Genomic DNA, 22,701 nt, shown 5'->3' on the forward strand with positions numbered 1-22,701 from the left:
GCACTTATGATGTTCGGAAATCAGGTTTCTTGGATAAGAAATTCTGTGTGACGCAGGTTATTTCATCACTTCCACACTCTGGTGCATGATGAGGTATTGTTGCTGTATGAGGTGTGATCACGTACTAAGTTTGAGTTATTATTGGACATAATATATTGATAATGACATGTACATAGCAGCAGCAGAACCATCTCAGTACAATGTGGAACAATGCTAACAACAAGGTCCATTTAGTGGCAGGTTTTGAGCTTGTGATCATATCTCATCTTCATCAGCAGATGAAGTTTACACAGTTATCACTGAAATGTACATTTTACTTTAAGAATGATCTTTGAACCTCAGCTTCAGTTTAAATGCTTTTCGTTTTGTATGCATTTGCCATATCATGGTAAACTGGTATATCAATACTGTAAAATAATAATAATCATACAATCGATACTATATTTCCACCATATGTCTTGGGAATGCTTATTTTGTTGCTGTTGTGTTCTTTATGGTGTCTTGTTGTCTTCTGTCTGTAAGTTTTAACTATCACCTCACTGGTTACAAATCATGTAGCCATGATGAGACTGAAAATTAGTCAGCTAACACTGGCATATTTATAGAAATGTTGATTAATGTCCTATTAATTAATAAATGAAATAAAATAAAAATTAAATAAAACTTATCGCCCAGCCATACTACACAATACACTGTGTCGATTGACTGTTGACCTATGTGTATGGGTGTGTATTATGATCATTATGATCACAGTTCTATTTTCTTTTCAAGAGGTTTACTTTCTGTTTGCATGTCTACAGCAGCATTGTGAGCTCTTTTCCTCGTTGAAGTCTTGTTTATGTGCTAAATGTAAGCACCATTGAAAAGGTCTGAGCTGAGCTTCCTGGGCTGAGCTGCTGAGGAGGCAGTATGGCTCACCTTAATGGTAAAGTCACTGTTTGGTCAATACACTCTCTGACACACACACACACACACACACACACACATATACACTTAGCAGGCTCATGTTACAGCGCCAGAGTCAGCGCAAACAACAGACATCCATATAGGATGGGGCAGAACAGGTTTAATGGTTGTAAACTATTTACCAGTTGAATCAGAGCTTTAGAGCTTCTGTCAAGAAGCAAATTATTATTTCATACATTGCCTGTGCCGAGAACACTATAGGATGATGTACAGTACCTGTCATGCAAAGTAAATAAATAAAATGCACATTTACTTCAGAATGTTGAGATAGAGGTTTTAAAATATCAAGAAGGGCTTAAAAAATACATATGTGGGATTCATTTCAAATGTATTCTGAGGAACTGCAATGAATGTGCATGCAGATACTTTACAGTATGCAGCAGATAATAATATGTACTGTATAATATAAAATATGTATAATGATATATATTTAAATGTTCTCACAGTGTCCAAAATACAGTATAATTTACAAAAATCTGATTTTACTTGTCTTATTTCAAAGATTAAGAAGACTATTTTAAGGATGTAGCTCATGGCTCAATAAACACCAGCCATTAACTCACACACATGTCCAAGTCTGTCTGCTTTGTTCACTATAATAACCGATATAATCAGTATCTGAATTTTTCAAGTAAAAGAATTACAAAATAAATTAAAAAAAACATTCCAATTCAGGCTGTCGGATCTTGCTGCTTCCTGCTGAGGCAGCCTCCAGCAGAATGTGTTTTCCCATCTTTCTATCCAATGACAAAGGGCTTCCAGGAATGGTTAGTGTTCTGTAAGTAATAGAGAAATCACTTGTGTGACTCACTACCAGCCATTGAGCTGTTTTTCTCTGGATTCCTGCATTTTATGGAGGCGGACAGCAGTGCGCAGAGAGAGCTTTCCCATCAATTACCTCTCACTGCTTAGTTGCTTGATTCTAGCCTGGTCAATGCTGTATTGGAAAGAAACTAGAGGGGATGGGGCAGTAATCTATACATCAGTAGATTGTGGATACAATCATGGGTAATCAGATTCATGGCAGGCCACACTACCTCCATGGTGATCAAAAAAACATGGCATCGTAACTTCAATAATTTACTTGTAAGGAAGAAAAACACTTTGTATTTACTTTAGAATAGGTTTAATTTTTTACAAATGTACAACAAAAATGTCTTACTGTGTTTGTACATGGAGATAAGGAGATAAAATATGTGGTGAAAAATGTTTTAGAGATACCTGCAAAAATACAGCTATTGTCAAAACGGCAGAGTATATTTGGAAGATATTGGTTCAGTTGTAACTATACAAATACATTTCATCTATATATATAACTCAGTTTTTACATATGTTCACCCAGTGTCCCACAACTTACCAACTACTTAATTTAAGTTTCATGTTTTCTAAATTAGATTTGAATTACGTCATGAAATGTGGAATGACGCCCAAAAAGTAATAAGAAATCCAAATTAGTAATAACATTTATTTGCCTTAAGTGAATTCAGAGAAGTCTAAACTTGTTAGTCCCGGTATGAGGTTAAAAAGTCATTTTGTTCTCATTACTTTTGAAGGGCATGACATCTAAAGTGGATTTACAATGGAAACGTCATTTATTTTACAGGATTTGCTGCCCTCAGGTGGTTAAAGTTAAACTCTGCGGCTTCATTGTCTCAATGATTTTCTTGTCTGTGTTGCATTTGAGGAAGCAGATGAAATTTTACATTTTGTGTTAATGTTTTTCTAGGACAAACAAACAATATCTGCTGTTTAAAGAATTCAACACAACATGGTGCATATATACATACATACACATACATAAAGTACACAGACACAGACCGCTGCATCACTCTGCATGGACATGCTCATGTTGCATGCAGAGACTGCCACTAGCCAAAAACATTGCACACTGCCCGTTGTGCAACACATCATAATAGTCATCATAATATGTGCAGTAAGGGTAAGCCGTCTTATCAACATAAAATGCTGGTGAAAGAAAAGTAAAAATGTACGTGTGTTTAAGATAAAAGCAACATAGCAGAAGGTGTCTGTGTGGCCGCAGGGCAGCGCCACAAGTCACAGTATAAATAACAGTAACAGTATATAACAGTAACAGTCTATTTAACATCTATATGTTATATATAACAGTATATTATATACACTTATAGTTATATATTGCATTATTTAAATCTAAAACTGAATATGTGTATGTTTCCAATCATTAGCTGCCCCCTGCTGGTTGATGTACAGTATAATTGCATAATGGATTAATAGCATAATGACCATACTGTACATGCTCTGATATCTCAGATTAAATTCAGAGAAGTGGCCTGCAATAGACCTGTGGCTGAAAGGAGACACTCTGTATGACATATGCAGGGTTTTTTAGATGTGGACAAAAGATCAAACAATACAACTTTGTGTTTGAATTTATTTAAGTATAAAATTTTAGAAGTAATAAAACAACGTGAACAGCCTTTGACAAAACACAGTTAGAGATCCATTCAAAAATGTACACCGAACCAAACTACAGCTAACAATAATTATACAAGTAAAACCACACATGTTAAACCATGTTAAATCGCTCATGTTATTTAAAATGGAATAAAAAAGAAAACTCAGTTATACAGTAAGAAAAAAAAACAGTAAAAAAGACAAAACTAGCAAACCTGTCTTATTAATAACAAAACACTCCCAAATAAGCTTTTGACATACTATAGCTATTAGTGTCAAACTTTAAATACGCACTCCCTCCTACTCAAAAATAAAAAATGAAACCCATTGCATCTTTTGCTGAAACTCTGTGTAGCTTCTGTATACAGTGTTAGTCATCTTAATGATGCCCCTGGAGTGAAATGCTAGTTAACTATAAGTTAGGCTTGGGTGTATTTTTAGTGGTTCTGGCCGTCTTTCTGGCGCTTGGTCAAGCAGAAGTACCTCCACGTGCCTGCAAGAAACCACAACACATAGTGTTAGTACCAGGCATAACCTAGAGGTTAGCTTATCTACGTGCTCTGAATGAGACATAAACTTTCTAGTGGGACTGAAACAGCTTTCATATGGGTGGGAAGACTACAAATATGTTCAACTCACCATGGACTTCATCTCCCGTCCATCTCCATCACCAGGCTTGTACAAACCTTCTTTCTTACTGTTCTCAACATATTCCTGAGAAGGGAAAGACAATTATAGAACGGTTATTTTACTCTCATTGTATATAAAACAATGTGATTATCATACAATGCTAAGAATAAAGGTGTTATGGTCAGAAAGCATTGGGGCTTGAGGGAAACATGGTCCTTTAAGTTCATAAATAACCAAGAAATCAAAAATGTCAACTAGGAATATCCTTCTTGGATTTGAGTTGCCAAATATCCATATATGAATTCACACAAAATGTCCTCTAGGGTCACTGTGCATCATTCACTGAAAGCCATATATATAGAAATATGGTGAGTGCCACAAATGATCTTAAATCACTAGGATGTATCACTTAAAATTAATCTGTTGGTACGGTTGGTTCTTGCATGATGCCCATTGAGCCCCCGAAAGCACAAAATGCTTCTAAAACTCACAGGGGCAGAAAAATGCCCTCTGAAGGAATTGTTTTTTGTTAGTACAGCCTGTATATTCTCTTTAAACACACTATCCTCTCACCATTAAGGCCTTGTCCATGTAGTACTCGCGCCCAGAGCTGCCATCATTGTACTTTGTGTCCACAGCAAAGCAGAGGAAGAGAACGTCCACCACATTCTCAAAGACTGAAAGGAAGCAGTGAGCCACCAGGAAGGCAAACAGACAGACGATGAGAAGAGGCAGGACCCACACGGTGTATTCCCTCTGGTAGTTCAGAGCCAGAACGCCGGCGAAAGCTGTACAGGAGACAACAAGCACCTGAGAGTATAGATATAAGACAAGTTAGAAAACATTAAAGCCAGTTTTTTTTGTGGGGAGTTTGTTTCAGTGGACAATACAGCAGAATATGTCTCTGTGCGGTACCTTTCCCAGGAAGAGGACAAAGTCGCCCACAGTGTTGATGGCGGCCACTCGGAGAGCATTCTCCACTAAGATAAGGAAAGCGTCCCGGGCAGAGGTGCAGAAACTAGTGCTGTTGATGGCTGTCGCAGTGTAAGCATTCTGAAATAATGCAATATGGACAGTGTAAATACTTAGGATTTTGTTTCCACTGTACCGTATACTAGATTTTCTTCCTTCACCAACCTGAAATGACTTACTTGATTTAAGTATGAAAGGCACTTCTCAAGACACCACAGACAGCAGACACAAGCTTTCAGCATGCAGCGAGCACAGGCGTTTTCCTATGAAAAATTAAGAAATTCACAGGTTAACAAACTTAATAAAAATGTATGACTCAAAGGTACTGATGATTCTAACCTACAGGCTCAACATGAGGCCATAATAGAGTTTTTGAGTTTCTGGTATTTAAAAAAAAACAACTTTGCATCATTTCACAACTCACCTTTCCTTTGAGCTGGCTGTGGATGTACATTAGGATGAGACGAGGGATCTTAACAAGCGTGATGATGAAGGAGCCTTTGGCCAGAGTACCCAGATGGTAGCGGATGGTACGTACCATGGAGGAGAGGATGGGAGTTACTGGCAACTGGGACTTATTCCTTAAGTTAATCAGATAGAGAGAGAAGACATAATTGAAATTATACTGCCTAAAAACATAGTTTTCAAATAACATAGGTGTGATTGGCAAAGGACAAAAAAGCAGGAAAATATATGGCGCACCCATGACGCTGCGACAGCCCCCCCCCCCCCTCATTTTTAAAAAAAATAAACCATTAAATGGCACTTTCTGGAGAGTTTTGTGCAAAGAAATGGAGAAATTGAGTCTTACATGATATGTAGGTATTAGGGCATTTAGCATTTACATTACTGTTAATCAGTCATCACTTGATTACACATTGCATTACCTTGTTATAATATAAATAATAATAGTGCCACATGAAGAGACAGTACAGCATATGACAGTAGCAACAGCTGAGAAGATTTGGGTCTGTGGTGACCAGGTCCACCTCACACAAACTTCCTTCTCCCATTCTCTCTCCTTACTACGACACCCACACCCACCCACACCCACACCCACACCCACACCCACACCAGCCCACATTACCACGCCCATGCAGCCCCACCCACGGACATTTACGGATTTTTAAACATTTAATGTAACTGGCAAACAATGCTTTCTACTCTGCAATTTAAATGTTTTTTATGGCTGTCTGTGATTATACTTCAGGGTTTTTCCTTGCTCAGAATTTGTCTTTGTGGGAACACACAAAGCAGGGGGGGGGGGTCTGGGGGTCCTCCCCCAGGAAATTCTGAGGGTAAAAGACTTCAATTCCTGCATTCTGATACATTTTTAGGCACCAATTTATGGTAAAAATGTCAATATTTATTGCAAGGAAATCACAAAATTCTGGTGGCAGGTAACAATTCAAAATACAAAATATAATGGAATATTATTATATTCAGTAGTCCAGTAAGGAGGCTTTCACATCCGGGACATGGGCCGGATACAACAACACTTGACCCAAGTCCAGTTGTTTGTAGGATTGACTTAGGCTACTTAATCAGTGATGTTGAATATAGCCTAGAGTGTAACGGACCACCACAGTTCATACATACATGTGAACCGCGGATTAATTGCAGAGTTTAATCTACATAGTGTAAAACTACTACGTGAATGGGGCATAGCAGAAAGACAGAGCAGAGCGACGCTGCTTGTTCAGGGTTTTCATGTGTACTCCTAATAGGCCTACACTTTGCATCAGGCGTTAAAACCAACTGTACCGAATTAGACCACTATTTAACGCGAGACGTTTTTAACCGCTAATAAAACTGTCTCAATTTAATACTGATGCCGTCAGACGGCCGCGCGGACAGACAGCAGTCGGAGTTCCGGTACAGCTCTGCGCCCGTCAGCAGCGGCTTCTCACTGTACAGCCGGTCCCCCAGAGCAGCATGATCACCGGGAGGGTCCGGTACAGCCTGAACCCTGCAAACAGAGATCCCGTTTAAAGGTGACATGATTGATTTTGACTGAACGTCTCAATTTAAGTAACCTCTGATCGGGTCGTAGCAAATTAAGTACACTAAGTTTAAGATTAGGTGTTGGTCATTCTCAACACCTTTCTCCCCCCCCCCCCCTCCACACACACACACACACACACACGCACACACACACACTTATCAACTCTGGACTCTGTGCTGCTGCCAGCCTGTGTAACGTACGTTACTCACCATCGATCGACTGTTAGCTTCAGCTGGCTAACGTTAGCTGTCAACCTCCCGACTAGCTAGTGATCTAGCGAGGATTAGCCCTTCAGACCGCAGTGGACTGCAGTGGACTCTCCATCCAATCTCCCGACTGGACCTTCGTCTACCACAACTGCCGGACTCTTTCAAATACATGTACTCCCTGTCTCCGCCGATCACTTGGTAGCGTTGGTCAGCTGTCAGCTTACGCCAGCTAGCTTCTGTTAGCTTCGACCGACTGACGGCTCGCCCAGCACATCTTTTCGCTGTAGAGCTCTTTTAGCCATGTTTCCCGGCTCAACACTAAGTTAGTGTGGGCCACTACCTTTCTGCACTGCCGAAAATGGTGCTCCTAAAATATTCCTCACTGCAACTTCTCAACGTCATCTGCTACGTCGCTTCAGCTTGCATTGCCAACATAAAATAAAAATATTGTCCCGTTGTCGGCTTCAGCTAAGAAGATAGTTCGCCCCCACACGTCCAAAATTCTTATTCAAATAACCTTCCGCAACGATTGCAGGCTCTTTGGTGGAGCTCTGCTTTGAATGAAGTTACATCGTGACAAATTAATGGACCACTTGCGGAGTGATATGAAGACATGAGTCAGAGGCACAAAAAACGTTGACAGCAGTGACCGGTCATTATGTTTACCAATACCCCCGACCTGTGCCTTGCGACAGAGCGGATTTGCATGATTTACGAGAGCTTCATTTTCAGGTCAGAAAAGCCGGATTTCCGGAATTATCCGGAAGAATCACACCCCTGAATAAACATGAGAAACAGCAAAGACAACGTTAAGCCTTCCATGTGAACTTCTTTCGTACCTTGTGAAGTAGTAAGTGACCACAGCTCCGGCGATGGTCATTTGCTGGAAGGCAAGAATGAACTCACTGATCCAGATGAGACCCACAGCGTGATACCACACCATGTACTGCAGAGGCCCTTCCATTTGATATTCAACCACGCCTGTAGAGTTGTTCTTTACTGGTGTGCCTGTGAAGGAATACGAGTGTGAGTTTGGGTCGGATGTTGTACTGTTCAGTCAGAGTCGTTTTACACGAGACCTAAAACATTTGCATCTACTGTACATCCCTCTATATTGCCTTGATATTTTTTAAGCATCCTACCAGGAAACAAGAGCAATAAATTGTACCTTGTCTGACTTTCACTTGTAATTGATGTATGATTGACTACCTTGTCACAACTTCATGAAGTCAAAACTTTGAACACGATTCCCAAATTAGCTGGGGACCAACTGAGATGCATAATATTTCCACACTTCTGAGGGGAAGAAGGTCGAACAACTCAAACTCATTTAACTAAACTAACCAAAAGAAATGCCCTAGGAAAGTTTCACTGTATAATATATATTACAATATTCACTGGGAGCACCTTAGTTTTAATTTCACTACAATTGAAATTTATTAATATGATTTTCACATTTCCATACTTAACCAAAATACACAGAAAATAGTAATCATGAAGCGAGTAAATGTGATGTTTTGACTTAATTTGTGCAGGCCCTTTGTTATTATTACTTTGCTGGAATTAATAATCAACTGTGGAAAAGAGAAGTGGGAGATGAAGAGAGAAGTTCTTTGACTCCATCACGAGACTGGCACAAGATTCCAAAAGTGGGAGTTTAGTCATGCCACGAAACCAAGACAAAATGTCACAAGTTCCAAACTTAATATTCTACTTGTTGGGGAATGGTACCACTGGCACATGTGATGCTAGGAACTATAGTCTGTGCGCTGCATTGACAACAAAAACCCTTCTGAAAGCATGTGCACACCAATATGGCATTCTGAATTGCGAATGCAGTTTTGACCAACATCCACATAAATTAACTACCAGTACTGGAGCTCCCCACTAGCCTCTGTCCTCACCTGAAGTCCCGAGAGAGAGAAGCACAGCGATCCAGTAGACCCAGAAGAGCATGAGGCAAAGGAAGGTCCAGAAAGGCTGCAGAGCCAACAGGGGAAGGTGGATGAACACTTTACCAGCTACGTGGAACAGGGAGATGGTGAGAGCCACACGCTTCCTCATGAAGAACATCACCAGCAGGAGAACTACCTGGAGGGTTACACAAAGAATGGTGATCTAATGAATTCATTGAAATGAGCTGTAGCATTAAGGAATTCAGTTTAAGCACACACACCTTTTCCCGTCAGTTGAACAGAAAGACATGAATTCACCCTTCCTATCTTACCGTGTCTAAATCCCACAGGCTGTGTTTAGTACTAAAAACGTGTATTTTACTTACTTAGTGAAGCTGTGAAAAACTAATATTACTCTAGTGCAGTGGTCTTCACTATTTCTTTCATGAGAGCCACACTGATAGGACAAAGTCAATAGGAGAGCCACTTTTACCACAAAGTATCAAAAGTTACATCCAGTCATAAATAGCATTTCTGCTTATCAATCTGTCATCCCTGAACATACAATTTGCAATTTTTTGAACATTAGCCCAATACGTATCTAACCATCCAAGAGCACATTCAGTGTTAAGAGCTAGAAAGACCGCCCACACTGACAACTCCGCAGTGAGTCAGTGTTATGGACGGAAGGGCAGAGCAAGTTTAAATATCTTTTCTAGTCTATATTTCCATCTTGTAATGCCACTCTTTTGTGTATTTTTTTTAAATAGCAGACCTAGGGTTATGTTATAGCCCTGCTTGTTTGTAATGTTTTTATGAAATATCTGTATTGACTGCATGATCATATCACCGTATCATTTACTGCCATGCGAGCCACAAATTAAAGCTTGGCGAGCCGCAGGAGGCTCGTAAGCCGCGCAATGAATAACACTGCTCTGGTGACATAGAATACTGTATCACCAAATGCATGAACACATACTGTACAGTACCTGTGCAGTCAGACATACCGTGAAAATTGTTGCACCAATTGCATACACAAGCAGGGCCTTTACATTGTCTGAGGCAACTTCTTTTCCAAATACTGATAAGGTGTTATTATCAAGGGCTCTCCTGTGGTCCGCATAGAGCCACCAGAGGACGCCTGTCCCACCTGCAAAAGATCAGAGCAGAAAAGAGTTCAAACCTGAATACAATAACCTGTACAAATAATCCTGTGCTGTTGTCTTGTATCAAAATAATGCCATTGAGAGAGCAAAGATAAAACATGAACATATTGGAACATATCAAAATGAATTGGATGCATAGGTGTGAGAACATACATGTAGGTATGCTTTTGAAAGTTACCTATAGAGCCAATGATTACCAGAATTGTTAGAATCCACACCAGCACTTTGGAGATGTAACGAATGACGACCATCATGATCAGGGACAGGACTGAGAAAAAAAAAAAAAAAAACACAGTGCATCATATTAGAATATAAACACTAACATGGAACATGTTACATCATGAAAAGTGCAGCGTTTTTAAGTTATATCTGTTCATTGTGAGGTTTGATAAAATATTGCTTTATCTTAAACATACACTGAACTATGCAATGCAATTAAGCCATGGGGTTTTGTATGCCATTAAAAGTGAATGAGAAAAGGCCAGACATCCCACATGTGGAAACTGTCCTGCTATAAATGATGTGGCCTTGACAATCAATACAAACCAGACAGATCAAATAATTGAGACAAAAGAGATAAAATTGACATGGGATCAGTTCTATCTTTTTGCTGTAGCAATGGGAGGAGTTAGAGCCGACCTTAAATGAATGCCTGTGGGCTAAATTTCAGCGGATACGAGTCTGTAACCACTCAGACATTTCCTGTTATTTTTCATGACAAAAATAGCTTTGCTTCAAAAGGTTGCCTTCCTACTGACCAGTGGTGGAATGTAACAAAGTACATTTACTCAAGTACTGTACTTAAGTACAAATTTGAGGTACTTGTACTTTACTTGAGTCTTTTCTTTTCATGCCACTTCCTACTTCTACTCCGCTACATTTCAGAGAGAAATATTGTCCTTTTTACTCCACTACATGAATCTGACAGCTTTAGTTACTAGTTACTTTACAAGTTAAGATTTTTGCACAAAAAACACATGTAGTTTGTAAAATCTGATGTTTTATTGTAAATTAAACTACCCAACAATATAACGGCCTACAAGTCCAGCTGAAATGATTAGCCGGTTAAACATTTAGTTGATTGACAGAACTGTTTGGATCGTTTCCAGTTTCTAAAATGTGAGGGTTTTTCTGCATTGAGTACTTTTACTTTTAATACTTTAAGTACATTTTCCTGATGATACTTACACATTTTTACTCAAGTAACATTTTCAATGCAGGACTTGTAACAGAGTATTTTTACAGTGTGGTATTAGTACTTTTACTTAAGTAGGATCTGAATACTTCTTCCACCGCTGTTACTGAGTGCTCATATTTTCAGTAATTTTTTAACTGGATAAAAACAATTCATAAAATGCCTGAAATAATGCCAGATGTGTGTGTTATACCTAAAGCCAGCAAACAAAGGCCCATGATAATCTCCTTGCTGGCCATCACCCCAGCAATGACCCGACGCAGCACAGTGTTGTCACTGACAAATGTGATGAATGCCTGGGCGAATTCTGCATAGCATCCGATATCCACAGGAATACAGCGGTGTAACAGTGGGACAGATTTACTACAAGCATGACAAAGATGAAAAACATGGGTTTATTTATTTTAATGGACAGTGCTTGAAGTAGAGGACTACGGACTGTGGTAGATTATCTAGATCTTTCTACATTATTTATTGGGGTTTTAGGTCAGGCTACAGTGCATATTTGTGTGAAATTCTGTTTTGGAATTAACCACTGAAATACAAAAAAGAAATAGTGACTGGATGAATGGTGGACTTCCTTTACTCATGATGTGGGTTTGAACTCACTGGATCTGTGATGTTATCCCTAACCCAATCTCCCTAACCCTTTAATTTAAAATATGTTCACTATATAAACGTTAAAGACATACAACATCTTTGTCATTTGCTGTCATAGTTTAAACATACTGTACCCACATCAGCTTCTCTAAACCCTTGACCAGCCCCAACTGGATGTGCCCTTTTCCAAAAAAAGAACTATAATGGCACTAAAAACAGGGGAAAACTGATGCCGGCAAGAATGTAGTCTCGTCCAGTGATACGTAACTTTCTTGTTTATGAGTTGATAATTAATCAAAAAGAATATGTTTGATTACCTTGGTGGAACAGGGAGTTTGGGACATTTAGTGAATCTGTCTGAACTGCTTGTGTATCTTGTAGGAGAAATATCATAGGAGCAGAGATGAGATCCTATCAACATGAAAACCAAAAATTAGATAACATGTTCAACATATTTAATATGCGTCTGCAAGTAATTATAGTGGTATTCAATGTATGTCCCATTTAAGTACAACATTTCTCATAAATACATGTAAATATCAGTAAACTGAAACTCTCCTGTAATACAGTCGACCACATTCTCTCTAAAACATTTTCACTTGTGTATTTTTCTCACCATTATTCAGAGCAAACTGCTTTAAATCGCTGTATTCTTTCAGTTCAGTAGCAGGACATTTGGAGACACACAGAGCAATCGACTTGATCTTCCTGTTGATTAAATCAAGGTTGCAAGGGTCTAGAAAGAAAACATACCTGATAAGAAGAAAACATTCAGATTAATTAACTGGTCAATATAAAGTACAACTCTTCCCTTTAAAATAAGAAACTACTTTCTTTTGCACAAAAAAATTATCAGTATATTTGGTTATAACTATGCCAGTCGGGACTCTTCTGTCTAGGCAGAAAATTTAAGATGGGGACATTGCTACCCTGTCGCACAAATCCGTCTTTGTAGCCGAAACGCCTTTTAGTCAAAGCCTCCATGGACAATCAGCCCATCAATAAAGCATGACCCATTGTTCCAATAAAACTGGGCCTACAGGCTGCATGCTGATGGAAAGCTACTGCCCAAAGGAGGAATAAAATCAAAGACTTCTCACATAAATTATGACAAGAGGAGAATTTGTGACAATTCTGTCCGGGTGATAAAAATACCGATTAACCCAGTTAACTTTCTTAAGTGAAAAAACTATAAAAAGTGAAACATGCCCTTAAACTATCATATTCAGTCAGATATGTGAGAAACTTAAGCAGCAGAGCACAGCACGACATGAGTCAGTGTAGCACTGTGTTGGTGATATTAATCTGCATTAACCTTCTGACTGATGACATCTTATTCTCTTCAATTTATGCAAATTACGTTGCTCGAACAGACCTAACATCACTGTCCTGGACAGAGAAAACACATTTTGTGCATTTGTCTTAACGTCTTCTGTTGGAAGCTTCTCCAGCTTCTGTGTAAGAGTAAATTATTATACTGCTATTTGCAATGTGTAATTTTCAGATGAATGTAAGAAGGTCATGGTCTGGACAGCTGAACCTTATCAACTATGTACGCCAGAACGGGAGGTAAACTGATGTGTTTACAAACCGGTTTGTTTGTGGCAAATTAGATTAGGATTACATGATGCAATCCTTGCATGCACACAAGTAACGTTGAACGCCTTCTTCTGTGCCACCAACACTCAACTACAGAGGGGTAGGAGGGGGGCGGGGGGCCTCAACATGTCTCCTTTAATATACTGAATGTATAACTAAATGTTTGGTCACTGTAAGTGATCTAATCAGGAAAACAGAGTAAGTTAAAATATGCTTGAACTACATATGCTGCATATTCAATACAAGAAAAAGATGATTTTGATGTAAATAAACCCCTATCCCAAAGACAGTAATCTGTAACAAATCTGACTAACTTGTTTTCTGTCATGTCTTGGCCACTGAGGGGTACTCCCTCGATCTTGGCGTTATTCTTGCCACAGGTGTTGCCATAACTGTCATATCCTGAGATAAGCCTGGAGGCAGCTCCTGTGGCGATGGGAAAGGCACATATACACACCTGCAGACGACACAGATAGATAGCACCATGAACTCATCTTTAAATCGGTTATTTTGACAAAATCTAGAACCAAAACTTGATTTTTAATTTGCCAACCACTTTGGATCCAGTTTTATGGTAAATTCACAATGCAGTCTAATACAACAGTCCAGCAATAAATACCTTCATTAAGGTTATAATGTTCAGTTTCTGTTTAAACTGTTTTAGAGAGGTGTTGGTTCAGTTTTAAGGTCATTTTGGAGGATGTAGGTTGTGGTGCTGTTGAACTGATTTTGTGTTACACTAACAGGTATTTCTAATTATTTGTCTACCCCATTTATATCAGCGAGGGAGGATTTAATATCAAACACCTCACAGTATAACACAATGTAATTCAACAGAACCACAAACAAACTACAGACTCCAAAATGACTATAAAGTTGAATAAAAACTGCACAGCTATGCAAAGGTTAGCAGCTGCATTAAAAGGGCCACTTCACTGATCTCCAACTTTATTTCTAAGCATTCGTCAGTATACCATGCAAGCATATAGACAGACATGCATGAATACACAACAACAATTGGTGGTGATGTTGAACTGTATTGAAACTTGTATTACAATACAATATCACCCTAACTGATATAAATGGGGTGGACAATGTATTAGAATCGTATACAATGCAATACAACAGCTACACAAATTAGTCCCCAAAATGACCATGCAGTTAAATCAACACACATCTAAAAAAAGTTTCAAAAACATGTCGTATTTTGACCCTCACAAATGTAAGACTCATTACAGGTCTGTTGTTGTGACTGCATCAGCTATAGCTTGGTGGACATAATAAAATGGCAACTCGGTGTAAACGCACATTCAACTGAAAACTTACCATCCCAATACAAAACAATGTGAATATGATGAGCCATGGGATGTCCGTGCAGCTGCGCTGCTCCAGTGGTTTCCAATCACGTTTGCTCTGCCAAGGCATAAATAACAAGACAATTAAAGATAACACAGATATCCTTAATTCTGTTTTGTTGTGGCTGCTGCGGCGCAGTATTGCCGTATAGCGTCCCCGCTGGTCCAAAATCAGCAGACAAATACCACTGTGTTGTTGCTGCTGCTGCTGTAAAACAAGCTGCCACTGCTGAAGAAGTGACGCTATCGTTAAACAGATTGTATCAAAGTCCTATGCGAATTAGCGTTACAGTGTTCAAGTTTTAAAGCCATAACTTACATCATATTGTCGCTAACTTACCTCGGTGCTGTTACAACATCCCATTGTGAACAACTTCAGCTAACTTTAACGAAAACAAAACTTGAACTGCCTTTTTTGCGGTTAAACTTTCTCAGTGCATTTCCCTCTCGCTTTCGCTTCTCTTTCTACCTATAACTCACACAAGGACACAAATATAAAACTTTGTTTTTTTTGTGTTCAATTCAGAAACAAATTAACGCCCATTTGTGAAAATCCCGAGGTGCAGGTAAACAAACACGGAAGAAGCCAACTTTCTTATGCTGCCTTCACAGGCTATCAGAAATATCCGAATTAGAATTAAAGGAATACCGCAGTAGCCGAGATTCAACAATTCAGTTCAGAGTTCACAAGGGAAACTTGATCTGCAGTTGGCGGTACAAAAAACAACAAAACACTTTAATAAACATTGCACAAAACATTGAAGCAGCCCACAACCAACAGAATGATTAAGAGCAATTTCATCTTTTATTTTATTTTTTTTTAATTTAGAATTCAATTTACAAATATTCAGTCATCACAGTTCATAAACATAAAACTGTACATAAATAAGTACACATGACATAATATGAACGTAAGTATGAAAGTAATATTTTAAAAGAGCAATTTCATCACTTCAAAGTGAACAGCGCAGCATTTTTTTATTTGTTTGTTTTTTTGTCACCTGAAGCTCTGTGAAATAGCAATTACACCACTGAAGAAACAGGCTTTGTTGAAAGAACATCTCAATAATTGAGAATTGGTCGGCAGGAACCCACAGACCTTCTTGGTTGTCTCAATTGCTCATATACAATTATTGTGCATGTATGGAACATGAAAATCAATTGAAACACTACCAACCCCAAATACAATTATTATTATATTATTATTATTATTATTATTATTATTATTATTATTATTATTATTATTATGTTGTTGTTGTTCTTCTTCTTCAAAAGTGGAGTCCGTGCAGGATTTAGAAAGTTACAAGGTGCAGTGAAAGCAGCATAGCTATCTGATGCTGGAGCGGCTGGATCGGCTGGAGAAGTAGGACACACGTGTTGAATTTAGCGCCGTTTGCTGGAGTAATGAAGTAATAAAGGCTAACGTTAACTGTTAACTGTGATTAATTCTGTATGAACATAATTCATAGTTTGGCCAGGCCCGTCTCTCGTAATGGGAGAAAAAAATATATAAAGACGACTAAAGTTTAATTGGCTAAAATTGACCGTATGTAACGTTAACTTGGCTTGGCTTAAGACTGCCATTACACCTACAAAGGTGAGTAATGGGTGAGCTTCACGTTCATAGACTGTCTTGTTCAAGTTATGAGATTTGTCCTTAACAGTTGGTTTCAGTTATTCTTCTCTATGTGCGAACAGTCTCTCCTTTTGGAAAATCGACACTTTGAGAGAGATGTTGAAGGTTTTACTTTCCTCTCCTGCTACATTCCGCATGTATGCTAGCTGTGTACGTTTTACATTGAAAAAGCAGAGGACAGGCTGGCCAATAAGCTTGAGGGGCACTAACGTGGACCACACAGTTATGCTAGTTTACCGTTTACAATTCTGCATGTTTTTTCAGTCTGTTAACGCTGACAGTGTGTCCAAAATATACAAATCTACATATTCAAATCTAAATGTATAATACCATATGGTTGCTTATCTACATACAATACTGTATATAACAGCTCCCCACATTGAAAAATGAGATTTTGTCGCCCCCAGCAGTCTGTGTCATGTTATTACAGCCAGTTTCTTCCATCAAATGCTAATTGTTTGATTAATTACAGACACTCCCAGGTAGCCCTGCTACAGGGCTTCATCTTTGCTCAGAGACGAGTGGGGATGCCTGCTAACAAGGAGACTGCTGCAGACACTCCAGCTGAAGGATGGTCTCCTCACTACAATCTCACTGCATGTGTGAGGAGCTTTCGAGAGGCACGCATATGTCCAAGCAAAGGCAAAGGTTAGTGAATCCTAGTTTAATCCAGTCCATGTAAAAAATGGCTCGTGGCTCCCGACAAGTCTTTTTTTAAAGTATCAACTTTTTCTCCCCCTGCCTGCTGTTTTTCAAGAGGTTTCTTGTCCTCATAGTGAAGGTTTCCTGACATGAACACTTCCTGAGTGGGCTGCAATGTTAAACAGTATCCTGAAGAAGAAGTGTCTTGCGTAGTATTGTCCTTTTGCTCTTATTGCACTAAACGTTTCTACTGCATTGCATAGAAAACCTGAAGGGAAGGTAAATATTTAACTGTGGCAGTCTTATCCACTTTTCACAAGGTACAGTTGACAGTTGAAGTGCAACATTCCTGCAGCCGTAGATCTTATAAATAATCTCTTTTTTTAAACTGAATTCCAGACAGATAAACATGCACATTTTACCTCATACCTGATAATAGCTGTTATTGTGTCAGTATGGATTAAAAGCAAAAATAAGAATAAGGAAATAGAGATCTGGCAGGACCAGAACATATGATGAATACTACACTATTGTGTGTGAGTGAACAAGGGCAGATGTTGGGCGGTTACATTTGGAACCAAAATGCAAACTAACATGGAGTAGAAACATAAGTGTTCAGAGGTCTCTCTCATCATATGAAACGGCTCCTGGCCCCTCATCTGCTGACTCTTCGTCTCAAGTATTTCCAGCTGATGCTGCTGTGGCAACAGTGTCCAAGAACAACACGTTTTTCTGGATCTCTACTGGAAGAGTCAATGCCAGCACAGCATATGTTGAGCAGGGTCCTGGGAGGTTGGGGGTTGTAGTATGTCACTATCCTGGCCCTCACAAAGTCTGATCCAAGCTCAAGAATCATTCCTCATAAACAACAAGACAAGAGGATAAATAGTGTCTCTGTCCTCAGATGCTTTCAAGATTAAAGCTGTTAGAAATTGTATATAGATTGTCTGAGCAGAACATAGACTGCATTTACTTGCACAATGTATCCCCGACTCACATATCCTCTTTTAAGAAATAGTATATTTTTTGTCTTTAATTGGATGTAATTACTGCTGAAACAGGTTGTTACAATCTGATCTGCAAACCAATCGTTTGAGGAAATAAAGGCTGTTTGATTTGGAAGGAGAGTCATGTCAATTTTTCTTTATACAGCCCAAAATTACAAGTCCCAAATTTGCCTCAAAGGCCTTTGCAGTCTGTACAGCATATGGCACCCTCTATCCTTAGACCTTTGTCCCCCCCCCCCCCCACACACACACACAAAAAAAAAGAAGAAAGAACACAGGAGAGAGAAGAGCAACACAGGAGGGGTCCCTCATGCAATAGATGTTGTGTGTACAAAACAAAAACAATAGTACAGTAGAACTACAGTGTGGAGAAACAGGACAATGACATTAGGTGGATAGATTGATCATGTATGATGTATATACATCCAGGACCTGGGCCACACAACCTCCTCTCTACCATGAAGACCTGTAAAGAAGACAGACTACACATCTAAATCATATACAAGACAAGAAACTCAAGGATACCATTCATATAGAAGAAGAGAGACAAAACAACTGAGTCTCCTGGAGAATGAAGATCCAGGATGTCTGGAATAAGGCACAGACAGCCCAAGGGATCAAGAGGGAGAGGCAAGAGTTCTTAAAACGTGATAGCTTTCTTGGTTGGAGTTCTTGTTTATGCCTGCTTGTCCAGGATGAGGTCACGGTCTCTGTTTTTCAGAAGGGGGATTTTCTGGGACATGCAAGTCTCTATTTTGTGGCATGTTCATGGTCTTGTTTGAAGACTCATTACATGTATATTAGTATCTTATTTTCTAATAAGCCTATGTATATAATGGGTATATTGTTTTCAGGTGCCTTAAAAGCAGGATATCCAAATGTGTATAATGTTTACAAGCAGCAACACAAGAATTAGATATTCCAATCGCCTCAGTATTAACAGGAAACTGGTGTGTGGGGTATTGTGTGTTTTAAATGTACAAGATATGGGCAAATAATTGGAGCCTTAATAGACAATGATGTTTCTCCCCAGTGAATGTTGCTGGTGGTTTGGTATTTACACTATTATGTTTGCTGATGTGATGTTTACAGTCATGGGACACTAATGGGCCTTTCTCAGTGTGCGAGACAGTGTTTTCCACTGTTGTCATAAATAGGGATGCACCGATACAAAAAGTTTGGCCAATACCGATATAAACATTACTGTTATGGCTGATAACTGATATTTACCGATATGATCTGTATAAAACAAGTTTTTATGATAATCATATTTTGTACATATACTGAAAAACACGTTTAAATACTGTGTATTTAAAAAAGTAATGTCTTTCTTTATTTGCAAAACATTTGGAAAAGCCCCTAAATCATAAATGTACCACATTGTTTCCTCTCAACAAGTTACAGGGCCACCATAGAAAACACAAGTAACTAATAGTGTTAGTTTTAGGCTACTTGCTACTACAAGTTGTAGCAAGTGCATAACTTAATGAAAGTGCAGTTTTACTCACATCTGTGAAAACGTTTGGATCATAAAACAATAACTAAGTATCATTTAACAAACTGACAAGGTTTTATGACTAATCAGGGTTTTCCTTGGGCTGACGAGGGAGAGATCACTAAAGCAAAACTTGGAGGTGCTGCTTGTCACTAAAATGAGAATAGCTGGTCCACCTTAAAGGTCTTCCCAATTTAAGTTAGTGAGTCTAAGCTGAAGTTGCTAGCTCTGTACCAGCTAACCCCCTTCACTTTTTTTTTAAGATTATGTTTTGGGCTTTTCCGCCTTTATTTGATAGGACAGCTAGGTGAGAAAGGGGAGAGAGAGAGGGAAGACACGCAGGAAATCGTCACAGGTCGGACTCAAACCCTGGACCTCTGCGTCGAGGCATAAACCTCTCAGTATATGTGTGCCTGCTCTACCCACTGAGCCAACCCGGGCACAACCCCCTTCACTTTAACGAGCAGGTAGCAAGCAAGACACAGAAACTTGGCTTGGGTCTTGAAGAGTAGTAACATTTATTCACCGACTGTACACAGACTGCACTGACATGTTCACAGCTATAACCTTACTGCTAAGTTCATACTCACTGACACACACACCTCCCTCTCTCTCATTTTCTCTCTCTCTACATCGCACACTCTCCATATCCCAAAAACACACTCACACACACCCACACCAGCAGCGCACTGACACACACAACGGCAGTTAGATAGAAATAATCACGGTTGTTCACATCGGACCAGTTTAGCTCATCTGACCAATGCTGATGTATAAAAAATGATTAACATTGGTCGGTACCAATATGATTGCTGATATATCGTGCTCCCCTAGTCATAAAAATATAAGGCCCAGATGACATAAGTCTATATCATTGATTTGAAAAACCAAACACCCTACAGCAGTCACACAAACACATATACAGTAAATAACGTTCTTTCTTGTCTCATACACACACACACACACACACACACACAAACACACACAGATCCTCTCACAAGAAGATTAGATAGATTATTTTAGTCTGGAGGTTGTTATGGTCTGTATCCTCAATAACTTGTACTTCCTGTTCCCACGGTAACAGTCACACTATAACCCACCATCAGCGGCCAAGGCCCCCTCGGTTTCTCCCACGACGACGACGACTTGCATTTAGATCCAGATGATTGAAGACCATTTTTTAATTAAGACAGCAATGTAGCCCTCAGCTGTCTTTCTAAATGGTTTTAAGTTGTGTCATCTACATTGGGATGTTTCATTCAAGATTATTGCAATTGCTCAAGTTCCCACCCAGGCCTCAAACGCTGTTATTTAAACTGGCATGACTCTAGGCTTTTGAAGAGTTGTTAACCACAGGGCATAGCAAGTGACAGGAAGGGATTGCACAGATCTTGGTGTGGTTTGTTGATGTTGTTTTTAGATGTTCAGATGAGATTCTGGCATTTAGTTTAGTTTTCTTTTTAGTGTAAATGAACCCAAGATCCGTTTTCACAACTTCACATAACTATGGGGCAAGTACAGTATAAAATGGTTATTTAAAGAAGCCTTAAAATGGGTGCAACAAAATCTTCTCAAAGCAGTCTCTGTATATGCAAGGTCTCAAAAATATTCAGTTATGGGAGGGACAGTTTTTTTTTTTTTCTCTATAAGCGTCACCTACATTTTCCTACATGGGCAAACACTGTGTTCTTCAATGCCCATGATTTAGACTGGCTTATTTTTCCAATAATAAACTATATCAGTGAGGAATGTGAGGCTGTTTCCTTTGGACCCTCACCGCTCCACTTAAGAAGCAGAGGGGTCGAACAGTGGGGGATTATATGGTGAATCATGAATAGGTCTTTCTTAACCATATATGTGACCGCTCTAAACATGTGAGCAATGATGCTGCATGCCTGTGTAAATGTTCATGCTAGTCCTCTGTGACGTGGGACTTAGAAATGGCCTGTAGCGGTGACTCTTACAGGGCAAACAAATATTCTGAAATAACTCTCCTATACAATACATATTCATGTACATAGATTCAAAAATATACTGCACACAAAATATCACAAAAAAACAGAATATTTTGGTTAATATTATCTCAAACTGTTTTGCGAAGCCATAGTCAAATGTTAGCATGTTAACATGCTTAACTTATATAGTGAACATGGTAAACATTTTATCTTACAAACATCAGCATGTTAGCATTGTTATTGTCTGCATATTATAGGGCTGCAGCTATCGATTCATTTAGTAGTCGAGTATTCTACCGATTATTCCATGCAAATAGCTCCGCTTCACGAAGCTTTGTGGAGCATTCACGGCGCATTTGCGGCCAGTGTGTCCCAGTGTGTCCCAGGGCTTAGATTTGTTCAAGCTACATTTTGTTTTAATGTTCCAATTTGAATGCTTCAGTACTCTTGCAGCTCACAAACGAACACACATACAGAGACATTGCTGTTGGGCATCTAGTCTCACACATGTTGTTGATTGAACATGTGTTTGTACAGTGTCACTGATGGATCAGATGTGACATAGACCAGTTGTCCTGTGGCAGCGCAGGATGGTAGGATTGTCACAAGGGAGGCCTAGCCTTCTAAATTATAGGCCTGTGTTGGATGTCCACATGAGGTAATGAGTAGATAGCCTGAGTCATGCTCTGTGTTGGCCTCTGCACTTCAATCACCAGCCATATCCACATGGAAGCTACTGTGACCAAAAAGATCTGCATTTTGTTACACTGTGCACTGCGTAACCACAAAGCGCATCATGTGACATGCTACAGAGGAGTCTTGTTGAACTTGGATCCTTCCCCTTGAGTACGACCATCTGTGTCCCTAAAGAGCCAACATGGACGGCAGTGTACAGTTTCCCAGCGAGGCCCCTAAGAAAAGACTCATCCAGAGCCTCACCT

General features: G+C 39.3%; 2 protein-coding genes across 2 annotated transcripts in view; one reads left to right on the plus strand and one right to left on the minus strand.

Moving 5' to 3' along the window:
- Nucleotides 1-3,358: 3,358 nt before the first annotated feature.
- On the minus strand, nt 3,359-15,626 carry LOC116052244 (choline transporter-like protein 1). The gene is made up of 16 exons (XM_031302768.2): nt 15,366-15,626; nt 14,997-15,083; nt 13,985-14,127; nt 12,688-12,824; nt 12,389-12,482; nt 11,665-11,834; nt 10,455-10,544; nt 10,118-10,260; nt 9,120-9,306; nt 8,055-8,223; nt 5,426-5,582; nt 5,181-5,264; nt 4,945-5,082; nt 4,603-4,839; nt 4,039-4,113; nt 3,359-3,892 (listed from the first exon to the last, which is right to left on the minus strand). Exons 1-16 carry the CDS (start codon nt 15,387-15,389, stop codon nt 3,869-3,871), a joined length of 1,959 nt encoding a protein of 652 aa, XP_031158628.1. The 5' UTR covers nt 15,390-15,626; the 3' UTR covers nt 3,359-3,868.
- Nucleotides 15,627-17,148: 1,522 nt separating this feature from the next.
- The window catches only part of dlc1 (DLC1 Rho GTPase activating protein), a 93,706-nt gene continuing 88,153 nt past the window's right edge, over nt 17,149-22,701 (plus strand). The window contains exon 1 of the mRNA XM_035999978.1: nt 17,149-17,309. The gene's annotated coding sequence lies outside the window, so the exon portion shown is untranslated. The remainder of the gene's footprint in view (nt 17,310-22,701) is intronic.

Source organism: Sander lucioperca, chromosome 4 (assembly GCF_008315115.2).
Source record: "Sander lucioperca isolate FBNREF2018 chromosome 4, SLUC_FBN_1.2, whole genome shotgun sequence".
Classification (NCBI taxonomy): domain Eukaryota; kingdom Metazoa; phylum Chordata; class Actinopteri; order Perciformes; family Percidae; genus Sander; species Sander lucioperca.